This window comes from Pristiophorus japonicus, chromosome 10, assembly GCF_044704955.1.
Source record: "Pristiophorus japonicus isolate sPriJap1 chromosome 10, sPriJap1.hap1, whole genome shotgun sequence".
Taxonomy (NCBI): domain Eukaryota; kingdom Metazoa; phylum Chordata; class Chondrichthyes; family Pristiophoridae; genus Pristiophorus; species Pristiophorus japonicus.
In genome coordinates, this window is record NC_091986.1 from 221,987,065 (window position 1) to 222,007,331 (window position 20,267).

Consider the following 20,267-nt stretch of genomic DNA (forward strand, 5'->3'; position numbering starts at 1 on the left):
ACCCCGGTATACTGCACCGTGGGGTATACACACCGTGGGGGAGAGCACCATGTGGTATACACAGCCCGGGGTACTGCACTGTGGCGTACACAGACCCGGGGTACTGCACTGTGGGGTACACACACCCCGGGGTATTACACTGTGGGGTACACACAACCCGGGGTATTGCAGCGTGGGGTATACACACACTGGGGTATTGCACTGTGGGGTACACACATCCTGGGGGAGAGCACCTTGGGGTATACACACCCTGGGGGAGAGCACCGTGGGGTATACACACCCTCGGGTATTGCATTGTAGGGGTATACGCATCCCGGGGTACTGCACTGTGGAAATACACAGCCCGGGGTGCTGCATTGTGGATTGCACTGTGGGGGTATACACACACTGGGGAATTGTACTGTGGGGTGTACACACCCTGGGGTATTGCACTGTGGTTTATACACACCCCGGGATAGTGCACTGTGGGGTATACACACCCCGGGGTATTGCACTGTTGGGTATACACACCCCGGGGAACTGCACTGTGGGGTACTCACACCCTGGGGTATTGTACTGTGGGGTCTACACACCCCGGGCTATTGCACTGTGGGGTATACACACCCCGGGCTTTGCACTGTGGGGTATACAAACCCCGGGCTATTGCACTGTGGGGTGTACACACCCCGGGGTACTGCACTGTGGGGTGTACACACCCCGGGGTACTGCACTGTGGGGTGTACACACCCCGGGGTTCTGCACTGTGGGGTGTACACACCCCGGGGTTCTGCACTGTGGGGTGTACACACCCCGGGGTTCTGCACTGTGGGGTGTACACACCCCGGGGTACTGCACTGTGGGGTGTACACACCCCGAGGTACTGCACTGTGGGGTGTACACACCCCGGGGTACTGCACTGTGGGGTGTACACACCCCGGGGTACTGCACTGTGGGGTACACACACCCCGGGGTACTGCACTGTGGGGTACACACACCCCGGGGTACTGCACTGTGGAGTGTACTTGCACCCCGGGGTACTACCTGGGGTATTCAACTGTGGGGTATACACACCCTGGGGTACTGCACTGTGGGATGAACACACCCTGGGGTACTGCACTGTGGGGTATACACACACCCTGGGGTACTGCACTGTAGGGTATACACACCCTGGGGTACTGCACCCTGGGGTGTACACACACACTGGGGTACTGCACTGTGGGGTATACACACCTCAGGGTATACACATTTTGGGGTACTGCACTGTGGGGTGTACACACACCCTGGGGTACTGCACTGTGGGGTATACACACCCTGGGATACTGCACTGTGGCGTATACACCCTGGGGTACTGCACTGTGGGGTATACACACCCTGGGATACTTAACTGTGGGGTATACACACCCTGGGATACTTAACTGTGGGGTATACACACCCTGGGGTACTGCACTGTGGGGTGTACACACCCTGAGGTACTGCACTGTGAGGTATACACACCCTGGGGTACTGCACTGTGGGGTATACACACCCTGGGGTACTGCACTGTGGGGTGTACACGCACCCCGGGGTACTACCTGGGGTATTCAACTGTGGGGTATACACACCTGGGGTGCTGCACTGTGGGATGTACACACCATGGGGTACAGCACTGTGGGATGTACACAGCTTGGGGTACTGCACTGTGGGGTATACACACACCCTGGGGTACTGCACTGTGGGGTATACACACCTCAGGGTATACACACTTTGGGGTACTGCACTGTGGGGTGTACATACACCCTGGGGTACTGCACTGTGTGGTATACACACCCTGGGATACTGCACTGTGGGGTATACACACCCTGGGGTACTGCACTGTGGGGTACACACACCCTGGGGTACTGCACTGTGGGGTACACACACCCTGGGGTACTGTGTGCGGGGTACACACACCCTGGGGTACTGCACTGTGTGGTATACACACCCTGGGATACTGCACTGTGTGGTATACACACCCTGGGATACTGCACTGTGGGGTGTACACACCCTGGGGTACTGCACTGTGGTATGTACACACCCTGGGGTACTGCACTGTGGGATGTACACACCCTGGGGTACTGCACTGTGGGGTATACACACCCTGGGATACTGCACTGTGGGGTATACACACCCTGGGGTACTGCACTGTGGGGTACACACACCCTGGGGTACTGCACTGTGGGATGTACACACCCTGGGGTACTGCACTGTCGGGTATACACACACCCTGGGGTCCTGCACTGTGGGGTGTACACACTTCAGGGTATACACACTTTGGGGTACTGCACTGTGGGGTGTACATACACCCTGGGGTACTGCACTGTGTGGTATACACACCCTGGGGTACTGCACTGTGTGGTATACACACCCTGGGGTACTGCACTGTGGGGTATACACACCCTGGGGTACTGCACTCTTCGGGGTATACACACCCTGGGGTACCGCACGGTGTGGTAGACACACCCTGGGATACTGCACTCTGGGGTATACACACCCTGGGATACTGCACTCTGGGGTACACACACCCTGGGATACTGCACTGTCGGGTACACACACTGGGGTACTGCACTGTGGGGTATACACACCCTCGGGTACTGCACTGTGAGGTGTTCACACAACCTGGGGTACTGCACTGTGGAATGTACACACCCTGGGGTACCGCACGGTGTGGTATACACACCCTGGGATATTGCACTGTGGGATGTACACACACACTGGGATACTGCACTGTGGGGTTTCTACACCCTGGGGTACTGTATACACACCTCAGGGTATACACACACACACTGGGGTACTGCACTGTGGGATGTACACACCCTGGGATACTGCACTGTGGGGTATTCACACACACTGGGATACTGCACTGTGGGGTTTACACACCCTGGGGTACTGTATACACACCTCAGGGTATACACACACACTGGGATACTGCACTGTGGGGTTTACACACCCTGGGGTACTGTATACACACCTCAGGGTATACACACACACTGGGGTACTGCACTGTGGGATGTACACACCCTGGGATACTGCACTGTGGGATGTACACACCCTGGGGTACTGCACTGTGGGGTATACACACCCTGGGATACTGCACTGTGTGGTATACACACCCTGGGATACTGCACTGTGGGGTATACACACCCTGGGGTACTGCACTGTGGGGTATACACACACACTGGGATACTGCACTGTGGGGTTTACACACCCTGGGGTACTGTATACACACCTCAGGGTATACACACACACTGGGGTACTGCACTGTGGGATGTAAACACCCTGGGATACTGCACTGTGGGTTATTCACACACACTGGGATACTGCACTGTGGGGTTTACACACCCTGGGGTACTGTATACACACCTCAGGGTATACACACACACTGGGATACTGCACTGTGGGCTTTACACACCCTGGGGTACTGCACTGTGGGGTATACACACCCTGGGATACTGCACTGTGGGGTACACACACCCTGGGGTACTGCACTGTGGGGTACACACACCCTGGGATACTGCACTGTCGGGTACACACACTGGGGTACTGCACTGTGGGGTATACACACCCTCGGGTACTGCACTGTGAGGTGTTCACACAACCTGGGGTACTGCACTGTGGAATGTACACACCCTGGGGTACCGCACGGTGTGGTATACACACCCTGGGATATTGCACTCTGAGGTATACACACCCTGGGGTACTGCACTGTGGGATGTACACACCCTGGGGTACTGCACTGTGGGATGTACACACCCTGGGGTACTGCACTGTGGGATGTACACACCCTGGGGTACTGCACTGTGGGATGTACACACCCTGGGGTACTGCACTGTGGGGTATACACACCCTGGGATACTGCACTGTCGGGTATACACACCCTGGGATACTGCACTGTGGGGTATACACACATACTGGGATACTGCACTGTGGGGTTTATACACCCTGGGGTACTGTATTCACACCTCAGGGTATACACACACACTGGGGTACTGCACTGTGGGATGTACACACCCTGGGATACTGCACTGTGGGATGTACACACCCTGGGGTACTGCACTGTGGGGTATACACACCCTGGGATACTGCACTATGTGGTATACACACCCTGGGATACTGAACTGTGGGATATACACACACCCTGGGGTACTGCACTGTGGGGTATACACACACACTGGGATACTGCACTGTGGGGTTTACACACCCTGGGGTACTGTATACACACCTCAGGGTATACACACACACTGGGGTACTGCACTGTGGGATGTACACACCCTGGGATACTGCACTGTGGGGTATTCACACACACTGGGATACTGCACTGTGGGGTTTACACACCCTGGGGTACTGTATACACACCTCAGGGTATACACACACACTGGGATCCTGCACTGTGGGGTTTACACACCCTGGGGTACTGTATACACACCTCAGGGTATACACACACACTGGGGTACTGCACTGTGGGATGTACACACCCTGGGATACTGCACTGTGGGATGTACACACCCTGGGATACTGCACTGTGGGATGTACACACCCTGGGATACTGCACTGTGGGATGTACACACCCTGGGGTACTGCACTGTGGGATGTACACACCCTGGGGTACTGCACTGTGGGATGTACACACTTTGGGGTACTGCACTGTGGGATGTACACACCCTGGGGTACTGCACTGTGGGGTATACACACTTTGGGGTACTGCACTGTGGGATGTACACACCCTGGGGTACCGCACTGTGGGCTGTACACACACCCTGAGGTACTGCACTGTGGGATGTACACACCCTGGGGTACTGCACTGTGGGGTATACACACTTTGGGGTACTGCACTGTGGGATGTACACACCCTGGGGTACTGCACTGTGGGATGTACACACCCTGGGGTACTGCACTGTGGGGTGTATACACACCCTGGGGTACTGCACTGTGGGATGTACACACACCCTGGGGTACTGCACTGTGGGATGTACACACACCCTGGGGTACTGCACTGTGGGATGTACACACACCCTGGGGTACTGCACTGTGGGATGTACACACACCCTGGGGTACTGCACTGTGGGGTGTACACACACCCTGGGGTACTGCACTGTGGGATGTACACACACCCTGGGGTACTGCACTGTGGGATGTACACACACCCTGGGGTACTGCACTGTGGGGTGTACACACACCCTGGGGTACTGCACTGTGGGGTGTACACACACCCTGGGGTACTGCACTGTGGGATGTACACACACCCTGGGGTACTGCACTGTGGGATGTACACACACCCTGGGGTACTGCACTGTGGGATGTACACACACCCTGGGGTACTGCACTGTGGGATGTACACACACCCTGGGGTACTGCACTGTGGGGTGTACACACACCCTGGGGTACTGCACTGTGGGATGTACACACACCCTGGGGTACTGCACTGTGGGATGTACACACACCCTGGGGTACTGCACTGTGGGGTGTACACACACCCTGGGGTACTGCACTGTGGGATGTACACACACCTGGGGTACTGCACTGTGTGGTGTACACACACCCTGGGGTACTGCACTGTGGGATGTACACACACCCTGGGGTACTGCACTGTGGGGTGTACACACACCCTGGGGTACTGCACTGTGGGATGTACACACACCCTGGGGTACTGCACTGTGGGATGTACACACACCCTGGGGTACTGCACTGTGGGGTGTACACACACCCTGGGGTACTGCACTGTGGGATGTACACACACCCTGGGGTATATGTGGATGCACGCGCTGTGCGTGTGGGCCTGGGGCCTGTCGCTGCCCCCACCCCCCGGGCTTCTCCCCCCCTCCCCTCCCCTCCCCTCACCTGCCACGGCCGCCTCCTCCAGCGTCGCCCCGCTCCGCCTCAGCAGGGTGGCGCACAGCAGCCAGGCGAGCAGCGCGGGCCCGGCCTCCATCCCGGGCCCTGTGTGTGAGGTGCTGAGGGCGGGGGTTGGGGGGGTAGATCCGCGGGCTGCGCCGCGCCGTGTCCCCGGGAGGGCTGGCTCGGTGTGCCGGTGGGCCGTGCGCCGCCTGTCCGCTCCTCTCTCCGCCGCTCTCGCTTCTCTCTCAGGTCGCCATGCCCGGCCCGCCTCCCGGCTGCCACTGCCACCACTGCGCCTGCGCCGAGTGGGGGGGGGCGGGGATGGGCCGGGGGCGCTGCTGCGCGTGCGCGACACACGCAGGCCCCGCCCCCTCACTCTCCCTGGCACCCACCGCGCCGCCATCTTTGTTACAGGCAAGACTCAAACGCCAGGACACGTCCAGAGAGAATGCACTTGCCCCAATTCCTATCCCCCCCCACAGCCAGTAAAGTGCTTTTGCAAAAATGATTCAGTCACTATTGGTAATGCAGGAAACGTGGCAGCCAATTTGCACACAGCAAGCTGCTCCTGCTCCTATTGCTAAGCTCCCACAAACAGCAATATGATTCCAGCCCAGAGAATCTGTTTTACTGATGTTAATTGAGGGATAAATATTGGGCCCAAGGGATAACTCCCCCTGTCTAAGAAATAGTGGCGATTGGATCTTTTACTTCCATCTGAAAGAGCAGACGGGGCCTCGGTTTAACGTCTCATCCGAAAGACAGTGCGGCACATCCTCAGTACCGCCCCTCTGACAGTGCAGTGCTCCCTCCGTACTGCCCTTCCCACAGTGCGGCGCTCCCTCCGTACTGCCCTTCCCACAGTGCGGCACTCCCTCCAACAGTGCGGCGCTCCCTTAGTAGTGCCCTTCCCACAGTGCGGCACTCCCTAAGTACTGCCCCTCCGACAGTGCGGCGCTCCCTCAGTACTACCCCTCCGACAGTGCAGTACTCCCTCAGTACTGCCCCTCCGACAGTGTAGCACTCCCTCAGTACTGCCCATCCGACAGTGCGGCATTCCCAGTACTGCCCCTCCGACAGTGCAGTGTTCCCTCAGTACTGCCCCTCAAAGGTAAGGGTGCTACCCACTGAGCCAACCTACAGGGTAGAAGGTGCTATTCAGCCTATGCCGGCACTTCAAAAAGCTGTCAAATTTAATCCCACACCCCAGCTTTGAGGTGTCTGGTGGCTGTGAAAGGTGCTTATGTAAATGCAAATCTTTCTTAGTCTTCTGCATTCACCACACTCCCCCTTTAAATTGTTTGCATTCTTGTATTTTGGTCTCTATAACCAAGTCCTTATCAAACTCTCTATATACAGTGGGGCATGTACAAACACTACTGATTTAGAGTCCTCCAGTCTGAACAACATCCATTCACCATGACTCAATGCTTTTCCTACCTCTGTTGCCACATTAATAAAGTGCACATCAACTCAATCAACACGTGGCACCGTGTCAAGATTCACAAGCACAGCATTAACTATTTCTCTCTCGCCCCAGATGCTGCCTCACCAGTTAGAGTATTTCTAGAACTTTCTATTTTTATTTCAGATTTCCAGCAGCTGCAGTATTTTGCTTCTGATCCACTGCATTTCCTTCATCAATATAATCATCTTTACTCAAAGAATGTTAACTTGCCAGGTCAATACTTGTCTTGTATTTAAAACTGAGATGAGGAGTAATTTCTTCTGTGAGGGTTGTAAATCTGTGGAATTCTCTGCCCCAGAGAGCTGTGGAAGCTGGGTCATTGAATATATTTAAGGCGGAGATAGACAGATTTTTGAGCGATAAGGGAAGTAAAGGGTTATGGGGAGCGGGCAGGGAAGTGGAGCTGAGCACATGATCAGATCAGCCATGATCTTATTGAATGGCGGAGCAGGCTCGAGGGGCCAAATGGCCCACTCCTGCTCCTATTTCTTATGTTCTTTTATCGATTTTTTCTGGATATCTGTGCCTTCTTCAGAGTTTGGAAGACAAGAATTAGGAGCAGGAGTCGGCCAGACGGCCCCTCGAGCCTGCTCCGTCATTCAGTAAGATCATGGCTGATCATCGACCTCAACTCCATTTTCCCACCCGATTCCCATTTCTTATGTTCAAAAATCTATTGATCTCAGCCTTGAATATACTAAATGCGTGAGCATCTCGACTGAACCAAGGAACATCTACCCTGTCAATCCACCTCAGAATCTTGTTTCAATGAGATCGCCTCATTCTTCTAAACTCCAGAGTATCGGCCCAATCTACTCAATCTCTCCTCATAGGACGACCCTCTCAACCCAGGAATCAATCTGGTGAACCTTTATTGCACTCTTTATGGCAAGTATATCACAATACTCCAGGTATGGTCTCACCAAAGCCCTATACAATGGCAGCAAGACTTCCTTCCTCTTATACCATTTGAACCGCAACTCCGGGAAAGTCAAGGCTCACACTGCAAACTCCGTTCACTAGCCACTAATTCCATCCCCGTCCCTGCTCTTTGGCATGCGATTTAACAATCTGAGCTTCTGACTCCATACCCCTGCCAGCACCAAGATTGGCTACTGCCATCTCTGCAATATCACCAGTCGCTCCCCAACCCAGCCCATCACTGCTGAAAACCTCATCCATACCTTCGTCGCCTCCAGATTCCATTATTTCAACGTGCTCCTGGCCGCCCTCCATCAACTTCAACTTATCCAAAACTCTGCTGCCCGTACACGAACTAGCACCAAGTCCTGCTCAACCAAGACTCCTGTCCACCTCTACCTCAAACTTAAAATTCTCACTGACTCTGGCCCATCGTGCATCTCTCCCTCCCTTTGCTCCACCATTGGTGGCCATGCCTTCCGCTGCCTTGACCCGAAGCCCTGGAATTCCCTCACCAAACCCTTTCATAAGAAATAGGAGCAGGAGTAGGCCATACGGCCCCTTGAGCCTGCTCCACCATTCAATATGATCATGGACTCAGGTCCACTTCCCTGCCCACTCCCCATAACCACTTATCGATAAGATAACGCCTCTCTTCCTTCAAGACCCTCTTAAAACCCCCACCTTTAAGCTTATGGTCACCCCTCTCAATGTCTCCTCCTTTGATTCTGCCCCCATTTTTATCAGATTACAACTTTGTAAAAAAGCCCTCATAACATTTTTTCCTACATGAAAGGTGCTCCATAAATGTGAGTTGTTGAATTACTTTGAAGTGCAGTCACTTGCGTAGGTTGTACTCCACACGCTTCTGCAACAGCATGACGATAAATAACCCGCCTGTTTCTTGGTCGTCATCAGAACTGGAGAGTGGAGAAAACCGGTCACACCCTATCTTGACTAATGTTTTTCTAACTCCAGCCATTACTATTTGAATTCGGCCCATCATCCCTTTTGTCTCTAATCTCTCCTGTCTTCCACCCTATCACAGACCTTCCCCTTTTGTACTCTTTTCCGCCCCCCCCCCCCCCCCCGGCTTTCAGTGCAGGTTAAGAATCCGTTCTTTCCGAACACTCTCCAGTTCTGACGAAGGGTCATTGACCCTCTCTCCAGACGCTGCCTGACCTGCTGAGATCCCCAGCATTCTGTTTTAATTCCAAGCTGAAACTACTTGGACCCTCGAAAGGGATTTGCATTTATCTAGCGCCTTTCACAACCTCAGGACAACTTAAAGCGCTTCACAACCATTGAAGTACGATTGAAGTATCGTCACTGGTGTAATGTGGAAAACACAGCAAGCAATCTTCACACAGCAAGCTTCCACAAACAGCACTGGGTGCGTTTAAAAGTGATGTCGATTGAGGAATAAATATTGGCCAGGACACCGGGGGAACTCTTCGAATAGTGGCACTGCCCCTCCGACAGTGCGGCGCTCCCCCAGCACTGCCCCTCCGACAGTGCGGCGCTCCCTCAGCACTGCCCCTCCGACAGTGCGGCGCTCCCTCAGCACTGCCCCTCCGACAGTGCGGCGCTCCCTCAGCACTGCCCCTCCGACAGTGCGGCGCTCCCTCAGCACTGCCCCTCCGACAGTGCGGCGCTCCCTCAGCACTGCCCCTCCGACAGTGCGGCGCTCCCTCAGCACTGCCTCTCCGACAGTGCGGCGCTCCCTCAGCACTGCCCCGGAGTGTCAGCCCAGATTTTTGTGCTCCAGTCTCTACGAGCTTCGGACTCGGGCGAGGGTGCTGCCCACTGAGCCACAGCTGACACCCATGTGTGAGCAGAATCCAGCCAACCATTTAGAAAAAGAATCGAAAGGCTGTATAGAAAGGTTTAATGATAATTCACCATTCATATCAAATAGTTAAGAGACTGTACAAAGAATACACACTGTAAGAAGCATTAACTTACAGTTAAACAGATGACAGCCCACCCACCCAATCCTATGGCAGTGAGTGTGACTAGCACCTCTGACATACATACTGCTTATTATTCACTGTAGTTAAAACCATACTGTCAACAGCCTCCTGGTCAGGAAGCACCCACCCATCACTGGAGCACCACGTCACACCGAAGAGATGAGCACAGTCCCTCCCTCCCAGCAATGGGAAAGCTGCTCGATAGCAGTGACTGGTACTGCACTTCCCACCAGGCTCTGCATCAAGTATGAAAGGTTAATGATCACAAAATTGGTCTCCTAGCATTCGGCATTTCAGTCCAGGTTGCGACAAAGATTGCTGTATTAACGGTGTGGGGCTGGGGAACGGAGAGGGACCCCAGCCGTGGGGTTCAATGACTCCTGCATCCAACATTATAACGGCTAAGGGGGCGCTGGCCAGGAATCGGGGAAGGGGCCCTGGCTTTAAGAGCCACACATCAGGCAATCCGCCCTGTTCTCCAGCGAGCAAACCATGGCCGCTTTGTTCTTCTCCTTCTCGTCTGCTGCCATGGCGGAGTTTTCCTGCAGCTTTTCCTTGTTCAGCGTGAACTGGATGGGATTGGCAGCAGGTCTGGTCCTCAAATAATACATCCCAGTCTTCAGTCCCTGTGAAGTGAAGCAGAGAGGTCATCGATACAGCATGTTCACACCTTCAGCACTCACTGCAACAACTTGCATTTGTACAGTGGGGTCGAAATTCACCCCCCCCGATAAGGCCTCTGGGCATCTGACAGCGGCGACACCAAATGGCCACCACCTTGCAGCAGCCTCGCTGACGCTCGCTAAATTCACCTCGTGACTTTTGGCTGCGGTGTGATCACCCACCCTGCACCTGCAGGTGCGTCTTAAAGACATTACCAGAGCGTGCACCGTAACGGAGCCTCCCCGGGTGGGAAATTCACCAGCAAAGGTCTCCCGGCCGTCACTCGGTGCCCCCAGCAGCTTTTTGTGTCCGTGTGCTCCTTTGTTGGGCCTTGTAGGTTGGGGGTGCAGCTGTCCTTAAAGGACCGGCGACGACATTTTAGTTTTTTTGTCAGCCAACTGCCAGGTCGAGCCGACAATTATGCCCCCGGGTTCGACCGGGCTGCCAACAGGCAGCCTGGCACCCCCTCTTGGGTGCCAGGCTGCTGGCCCTGGCCAAATCCTCCCCGATAGCCCAGTGGACCGAACTGAAAAAGATTGAGAGCTGGCAGGCAGTGACTAGTGGGGTACCGCAAGGTTCAGTGCTGGGACCCCAGCTATTTACAATATACATTAATGATTTAGATGAAGGAATTGAGTGTAATATCTCCAAGTTTGCAGATGACACTAAGCTGGGTGACGGTGTGAGCTGTGAGGAGGACGCTAAGAGGCTGCAGGGTGACTTGGACAGGTTAGGTGAGTGGGCAAATGCATGGCAGATGCAGTATAATGTGGATAAATTTGAGGTTATCCACTTTGGTGGCAAAAACAGGAAGGTAGATTATCTGAATGGTGACAGATTAGGAAAAGGGGAGGTGCAACGAGACCTGGGTGTCATGGTTCATCAGTCATGCAGGTACAGGAGGCAGTGAAGGAGGCAAATGACATGTTGGCCTTCATAGCTAGGGGATTTGAGTATAGGAGCAGGGAGGTCTTACTGCAGTTGCACAGGGCCTTGGTGAGGCCACACCTGGAATATTGTGTTCAGTTTTGGTCTCCTAATCTGAGGAAGGACGTTCTTGCTATTGAGGGAGTGCAGTGAAGGTTCACCAGACTGATTCCCGGGATGGTAGGACTGACGTATGAGGAGAGACTGGATCGACTGGACCTTTATACACTGGATTTTAGAAGAATGAGGGAGAATCTCAGAAACATAAAATTCTGACGGGATTGGACAGGTTAGAGGCAGCAAGAATGTTCCCAATGTTGGGGGAGTTCCAGACCAAGAGGTCACAGTCTAAGGATAAGGGGTAAGCCATTTAGGACCGAGATGAGGATAAACTTCTTCACTCAGAGAGTGGTGAACCTGTGGAATTCCCTACCACAGAAAGTTGTTGAGGCCAGATCGTTGATATATTCAAAAGGGAGTTAGATGTGGCCCTTACGGCCAAAGGGATCAAGGGGTATGGAGAAAAAGCAGGAAAGGGGTACTGAGGGAATGATCAGCCATGATCTTATTGAATGGTGGTGCAGGCTCTAGGGGCCGAATGGCCTACTCCTGCACCTATTTTCTATGTTTCTATGACGAGGAGCTAAATTTCTCTGGATAGGCCACAGCAATAGATCCGCACCGTTTCGGGCAGAGGCTAATTTCGGCCCCCGCATCTTTAACCGAGTAAAACATCCCAAGGCGCTCCACGCTTGTGCAACACAATTTGACACCAAGCCACATATGGAGATATTAGGACAGGTGACCAAAAACTTGGTCAAAGAGGGAGGTTTTAAGGGGTGTTGTAAAGGAGAGGAACAGAGAGGTTTACGGAGCGAATTCCAGAGCTTAGGGCCCGGGCAGCTGAAAGCACGACCACCAATGATGGAACAACGGAAGTCAGAGATGCTCAAGAGGCTAGAATTGGAGGAGTGCAGAGATCTCGGAGCGTCAGGGACATAGAATGTCACCACAGGGCCGTATAAATCTTTTTTTTTTATTTCAATTCATCTCCCTTGTCAAATCATTTTCCACCACCATCCCAAATTCACTCCTCTCCCAAAGGCACCGACTCTTGCAGGGGAAGATTGCTGGAGTTCTTTGATGTAACAAGCAGGGTGGATAAGGGGGAACCAGTGGATGTGGAGTATTTGGATTTCCAGAAGGCATTCGATAAGATGCCACATAAAAGGTTACTGCACAAGATAAAAGTTCACGGGGTTGGGGGTCATATATTAGCATGGATAGAGGACTAACAGAACAGAGAGTCGGGATGAATGGGTCATTTTCCAGTTGGCAAACAATGACTAGTGGGGTGCCGCAGGGATCGGTGCTGGGTCCTCAACTACTTACAATCTATATTAATGACTTGGATGAAGGGACCGAGTGTAATGTAGCCAAGTTTACTGATGATACATGCAGGTACAGCAAGTAACCAGGAACGCAAATGGAATGTCGGTCTTGATTGCAAGGGGGATAGAGTATAAAAGCAGATAAGTCCTGCTATAACCGTACAGGGTACTGGTGAGGCCACACCTAGAGTACTGCGTACAGTTTTGGTCTCCGTATTTAAGAAAGAATATACTTGCATTGGAGGCTGTTCAGAGTAAGTTCACTAGGTTGATTCCGGAGATGAGGGTTTGACTTAAGATAGGTTGAGCCTATACTCATTGGAGTTCACAAGAATGAGAGGTGATCTTATCAAAACATATAAGATAATGAGGGGGCTTGACAAGGTGGATGCAAAGAGGATGTTTCCACTCATAGGGGAATCTAGAACTAGGGGACAGCCTCAGAATAAGGGGCCACCCACTTAAAACTGAGATGAGGAGAAATTTATTTGAGGGTTGTAAATCTGTGGAATTGTCGCCCCAGACATCTGTGGAGGCTGGGTCATTGAATATATGTAAGATGGAGATAAGACAGATTTCTGAACGATATAGGAATAAAGGGTTATGGGGAGCGGACAGGGAAGTGGAGCTGAGTACACGTTCAGATCAGCGGAGCAGGCTCAATGGGCCATATGGCCGACTCCTGCTCCTATTTCTTATGTTCCTGTGTTCACCAGCACCAACAGCTTCAGTGAGTCAGCCGGTGAGCCAAAACGTCGTCAATAGCTGATTCAACTTAGCGGGAGGGCGGAGGGAGTGGGGCATTCACACCAGGGCAGAGTCCGATCGGCCTGTTCAATGGAGCTGCTGCCCCAGAAAGTTGGGAGCTTTCTGGAGACTCCAATCTCCTGTAGCAGGATGCCGACATCGATATCTGACCATTTCTCCTCTCACCATCAAACCCTTCCTGTAGAATCAGCCGATAAAGTTCGGCACGTGGGATAATCCCACCGCCCCCTAGTCTTTACCTGCTTCCAGCCGTAGAAGTGCATGCTGGTGAGCTTGCCGTAATTGGGCTCAGCGACGTGGATATTCAGCGACTGGCTCTGGTCGATGTAAGCTCCGCGCTCGGCTGCCATCTTAATCACCGTCTTCTGCGATATCTCCCACACCGTCTTGTACAGCGCCTTCAGGTCAACGGGGATCTCTTCAATGCTCTGCCGAAAGAAACGGGATTTGTGCAGCTCCAACGGGAAAGACACACCGCGCTCAACACAAGAGGCTTAGATCTTTCCAGCACACCAGGGTGCCATGCGTCCCTTCTGAGAGCAAGCCACTCAACCCCATCCCTCTGCCCTTTCTGCACACTCAAATGACTCCTTTTCCAGTACAGTCCCCACCGCCGATAGCGGGCGTGGTGGCGACGACATGATTCTCCCACAGCAGCCAGTGTCACCAAATTAACTAACCACTTTGTTACTCCGGTAAAGCCACGCATTTACAGCTGGAACATCAGGGTATCCAGAACAGGGGGGATAATCTTAAAATTAAGAGCCCGGCCGTTCAGGGATGATGTCAGGAAGCACTTCACACAAAGGGTGCTGGGAAATCTGAACGCGCTCCCCCCAAAAAGCTGCTGAGTCTGGGGGTCAATTGAAAATATCAAAACTGAGATAGATAGATTTTTTTTTTTGTTAGACAAGGGTATATTAAGGGTTATCAATGTTCCCTTTAAGCCGCACAGCTGCTCACTTGCCTTTGATGGGAAAATCCACGCATGCGCAGATTATTAAATGGGCCGCACAGCCCAAAACACAATTAGAGGGGACATCGAGGGTTAGGCAACCAAAGTGGAGTTACGATACAGACCAGACATAGTCGAACTGAATCATGGTCTAGGCTGGAGGGGTTGAATGGCCTCCTCTCCCGTGTTCCAAGCTTGCAGTGTGTCAAGAGCTGTGCAACACTGGGGCGAAGGTTTGGTGGTTACAGGTCTGTCACTGGGGGGGTGGGAACACCGGGAGAAATTTAAGGCGATGAAACACACTGAAATGAATCAGCTTCAGCGGGATTTGTTCACCCGGAGAGGAGATGGATATGCGACAAAGCCCAGCGAGTGGAGTGAAGATGGGGGCCAGCGATGTGCAGCGTTTCCTACCTGGATTGATCCATTCTGAGCAATGATCTGGTTCTTCATATCCTCGTTCCACAGCCCTCGCTCAGTCAGGTCCTTCAGTAAATGTGGGTTCACGATCTGCAGGAATCACACACAGCATCACAGACTGCCCACGCCTGCCTCGTGCTCCCACATCACTTCCACCCCATTATACAAAGGTGACTGACCTGGAACTCCCCAGAGAGCACGCGGCGCGTGTAGATGTTGCTGGTGTACGGTTCAATCGACTCGTTGTTGCCCAGGATCTGGGCTGTCGAGGCAGTCGGCATTGGGGCAAGCAGCAGACTGTTCCTCACACCGTGTCTGTGTGGAGAGGAGCATATAAAGAGCAAGAGGTGAGTCACAGCAAGAACTCGACACAAGTGAACGTGCAACAAGTTTAACACCAGACACCAACAGTGTAAGGACAGACAGAACGCAAACAATCAGAGCTTTGGGTCTCGTTACAGATCACAGCACAGGAGGCCATTCGGCCCATCGTGCCGCTTTCGGCTCTTTGAAAGAGCGATCCGATTAGTCCTGCTCCCTGCTCTTACACCATAGCCCTGCAATCTTTCTCATCTCTGGTGCAGAATTTTCAGGTTCAATGGACCCAAAATAGCCAAAGATCAAACCCAACTATCCCTCCTTCGAAACCAGGTAGCTCCAAACCCGTCCAGCTTCACACCAATGGCAGGCAGAGCACGAGATCGCATTGGTGAGCACATAACGGCTAAGGGAGCTGAGGGGGATTTGTAAAGGCCAGGGTTGACTAATTTAATCCAACTCTTTCACTCAGAGGGTGGTGAATCTTTGGAATTCTCTGCCCCAGAGGGCTGTAGATGCTCAGTTGTTGAGTATATTCAAGGCTGAGATTGAGACAGATTTCTGGGCACTGAGGGAATCAAAGGATATGGGGGTCGGGCAGGAAAGTGGAGTAGATGCAGAAGTTCAGCCATGGTCTTATTGAATGGCGGAGCAGGTTCGAGGGGCCGAATGGCCGACTCCTGCTCCTTATGTTCCAGGAGATTACCAAGTCCATAGCTGAAGGGAATAGAGACTTTCAATAGTGCCTCAGATGTCAGATTAATGGGAGTAATATATATATATATTGGTGAGTGGAAATAGGCTCAGCGGTAACATTCCAGAGGGCTGCGAGGAGGAGGGGGAGAGCAGGGGAGAGAGAGAGAGAGAGAGAGAGAGAGAGAGAGAGAGAGAGAGAGAGAGAGAGAGAGAGAGAGAGAGAGACACCTCATGATAGAAAGGGTCTTGGAGCATGTAAACTCACTGGGATTGACCAGGGACGAGAGAGCTATAGCTACAAGAGAATTCTAAAGCTACGTCTGTATTCACCAGAGCAGGGAAGGTTGGAGCACATCAATACAATACATATATCTAACAAAGGTTCAAGATGATGATCGGCTTGGGAGGATAAATGCCGAAAGATTACAGGTCAGTGAATTGGCAACACGACCGCAGAATCTCCGGATTAGAGCCGAGAGCACTGAGGGGGGGAGGTGGGGGAATATCGCCAGTGTTATTAGACCGTGGAATTCATCACAATAAACACTAATATTAAATAGTGGAGAAACGCAGGGAATTATCCCTCAACCCCACCCCACCCACGCCCCATATCCCCCAACCCCACCCACGCCCCATATCCCCCAACCCCACCCACGCCCCATATCCCCCAACCCCACCCACGCCCCATATCCCCCAACCCCACCCACGCCCCATATCCCCCAACCCCACCCACGCCCCATATCCCCCAACCCCACCCACCCACGCCCCATATCCCAAACCCACCCACCATATCCCCCAACCCCACCCCCTACACCCCATATCCCCCAACCCCACCCACCTATGCCCCATATCCCTCAACCCCACCCACCCACGCCCCATATCCCCCAACCCCACCCACCCACGCCCCATATCCCCCAACCCCACCCACCCACGCCCCATATCCCCCAACCCCACCCACCCACGCCCCATATCCCCCAACCCCACCCACCTACGCCCCATATCCCCCACCCACCTACACCCCATATCCCCCAACCACCTACACCCCATATCCCCCAACCACCTACACCCCATATCCCCCAACCACCTACACCCCATATCCCCCAACCACCTACACCCCATATCCCCCAACCACCTACACCCCATATCCCCCAACCACCTACACCCCATATCCCCCCAACCACCTACACCCCATATCCCCCCAACCACCTACACCCCATATCCCCCCAACCACCTACACCCCCATATCCAACCACCTACACCCCCATATCCCCCAACCACCTACACCCCCATATCCCCCAACCACCTGCACCCCCATATCCAACCACCTACACCCCATATCCCCCAACCCCACCTACCCACGCCCCATATCCCCCAACCCCACCCACGTCCCATATCCCCCAACCCCACCCACCTACGCCCCATGTCCCCCAATCCCACGCCCCATATCCCCCAACCCCAGCTAGAATCATAGAATGGTTACAGCACAGAAGGCCATTCAGCCCGTGCCGGCTCGCTACAAGAACATTTCAGCCAGTCCCACCACCCCCCCCGCCCTTTCCCCTGCAATTTCTGTTCCTTCAGATACTTATCCAACTCCCTTTTGAAAGCCACAATTGCATTTGCCTCCCCTACCCTCTCAGGCAGTGCATTCCAGATCCTAATCATGTCGCCTTTGGTTCTTCTGCCAATCACCTTCAATCTGTGTCCTTTGGTTCTCGACCCTTCCACCAATAGGAACAGTTTCTCTCTCTCTACTCTGTCCAGACCCCTCATGATTTTGAACACCTCGATCAAATCTCCTCTCAACCTTCTCTGCTCCAAGGAGAACAACCCCAGCTTCTCCAGTCACTGAAGTCCCTCCAGGATGATCAGGGCTGGGAACTCAACATCCAGGGGTATTCAACATTCAGGAAAGATAGAATAAAAGGAAAAGGAGGTGGGGTAGCATTGCTGGTTAAGGAGCAAATTAAGGCAATAGTTCGGAAGGACATTAGCTTGGATGATGTGGAATCTATATGGGTAGAGCTGCAGAATACCAAAGGACAAAAACGTTAGTGGGAGTTGTGTACAGACCTCCAAACAGTAGTAGTGATGTTGGGGAGGGCATCAAACATGAAATTAGGGGTGCGTGCAATAAAGGTGCAGCAGTTATAATGGGTGACTTTAATATGCACATAGATTGGGTTAACCAAACTGGAAGCAATACGGTAGAGGAGGATTTCCTGGAGTGCATAAGGGATGGTTTTTTAGACCAATATGTCGAGGAACCAACTAGGGGGGAGGCCATCTTAGACTGGGTGTTGTGTAATGAGAGAGGATTAATTAGCAATCTCGTTGTGCGAGGCCCCTTGGGGAAGAGTGACCATAATATGGTGGAATTCTGCATTAGGATGGAGAATGAAACAGTTAATTCAGAGACCATGGTCCAGAACTTAAAGAAGGCTAACTTTGAAGGTATGAGGCATGAATTGGCTAGGATAGATTGGCAAATGATACTGAAGGGGTTAACTGTGGATGGGCAATGGCAGACATTTAGAGACCGCATGGATGAACTACAACAATTGTACATTCCTGTCTGTCGTAAAAATAAAAAGGGAAGGTGGCTCAACCGTGGCTATCAAGGGAAATCAGGGATAGCATTAAAGCCAAGGAAGTGGCATACAAATTGGCCAGAAATAGCAGAGAACCCGGGGACTGGGAGAAATTTAGAACTCAGCAGAGGAGGACAAAGGGTTTGATTAGGGCAGGGAAAATGGAGTACGAGAAGAAGCTTGCAGGGAACATTAAGACGGATTGCAAAAGTTTCTATAGATATGTAAAGAGAAAAATGTTAGTAAAGACAAACGTAGGTCCCCTGCAGTCAGAATCAGGGGAAGTCATAACGGGGAACAAAGAAATGGCGGACCAATTGAACAAGTACTTTGGTTCGGTATTCACTGAGGAGGACACAAACAACCTTCCGGATATAAAAGGGGTCGGAGGGTCTAGTAAGGAGGAGGAACTGAGGGAAATCCTTATTAGTCGGGAAATTGTGTTGGGGAAATTGATGGGATTGAAGGCCGATAAATCCCCAGGGCCTGATGGACTGCATCCCAGAGTACTTAAGGAGGTGGCCTTGGAAATAGTGGATGCATTGACAGTCATTTTCCAACATTCCATTGACTCTGGATCAGTTCCTATGGAGTGGAGGGCAGCCAATGTAACCCCACTTTTTAAAAAAGGAGGGAGAGAGAAAACGGAATTACAGACCGGTCAGCCTGACATCGGTAGTGGGTAAAATGATGGAATCAATTATTAAGGATGTCATCGCAGTGCATTTGGAAAGAGGTAATATGATAGGTCCAAGTCAGCATGGATTTGTGAAAGAGAAATCATGCTTGACAAATCTTCTGGAATTTTTTGAGGATGTTTCCAGTAGAGTGGACAAGGGAGAACCAGTTGATGTGGTATATTTGGACTTTCAGAAGGCTTTCGACAAGGTCCCACACAAGAGATTAATGTGCAAAGTTAAAGCACATGGGATTGGGGGTAGTGTGCTGACATGGATTGAGAACTGGTTGTCAGACAGGAAGCAAAGAGTAGGAGTAAATGGGGACTTTTCAGAATGGCAGGCAGTGACTAGTGGGGTACCGCAAGGTTCTGTGCTGGGGCCCCAGCTGTTTACACTGTACATTAATGATTTAGACGAGGGGATTAAATGTAGTATCTCCAAATTTGCGGATGACACTAAGTTGGGTGGCAGTGTGAGCTGCAAGGAGGATTCTATGAGGCTGCAGAGCGACTTGGATAGGTTAGGTGAGTGGGCAAATGCATGGCAGATGAAGTATAATGTGGATAAATGTGAGGTTATCCACTTTGGTGGTAAAAACAGAGAGACAGACTATTATCTGAATGGTGACAGATTAGGAAAAGGGCAGGTGCAAAGAGACCTGGGTGTC

At 52.4% G+C, this 20,267-nt stretch overlaps 2 protein-coding genes across 14 annotated transcripts in view; both read right to left on the reverse strand.

Moving 5' to 3' along the window:
* The window catches only part of stim1b (stromal interaction molecule 1b), a 238,353-nt gene extending 232,233 nt beyond the window's left edge, over positions 1–6,120 (reverse strand). For all 12 annotated transcript variants that reach the window (XR_011595711.1, XM_070892617.1, XM_070892623.1 and 9 more), the window contains exon 1: positions 5,833–6,120. Coding sequence is in view for 11 of the 12 variants with exons in the window: in XM_070892617.1 (XP_070748718.1) it covers positions 5,833–5,923 (91 nt within the window). In the remaining variant the exon portion in view is untranslated. The remainder of the gene's footprint in view (positions 1–5,832) is intronic.
* Positions 6,121–10,089: 3,969 nt separating this feature from the next.
* The window catches only part of rrm1 (ribonucleotide reductase M1 polypeptide), a 48,592-nt gene continuing 38,414 nt past the window's right edge, over positions 10,090–20,267 (reverse strand). For both annotated transcript variants that reach the window (XM_070892627.1, XM_070892628.1), the window contains exons 16-19: positions 15,495–15,630; positions 15,310–15,405; positions 14,180–14,368; positions 10,090–10,817 (exon numbers count right to left, since the gene is read on the reverse strand). In XM_070892627.1, coding sequence (XP_070748728.1) covers positions 10,635–10,817; positions 14,180–14,368; positions 15,310–15,405; positions 15,495–15,630 — 604 coding nt within the window. In that variant the 3' untranslated portion in view covers positions 10,090–10,634. The remainder of the gene's footprint in view (positions 10,818–14,179; positions 14,369–15,309; positions 15,406–15,494; positions 15,631–20,267) is intronic.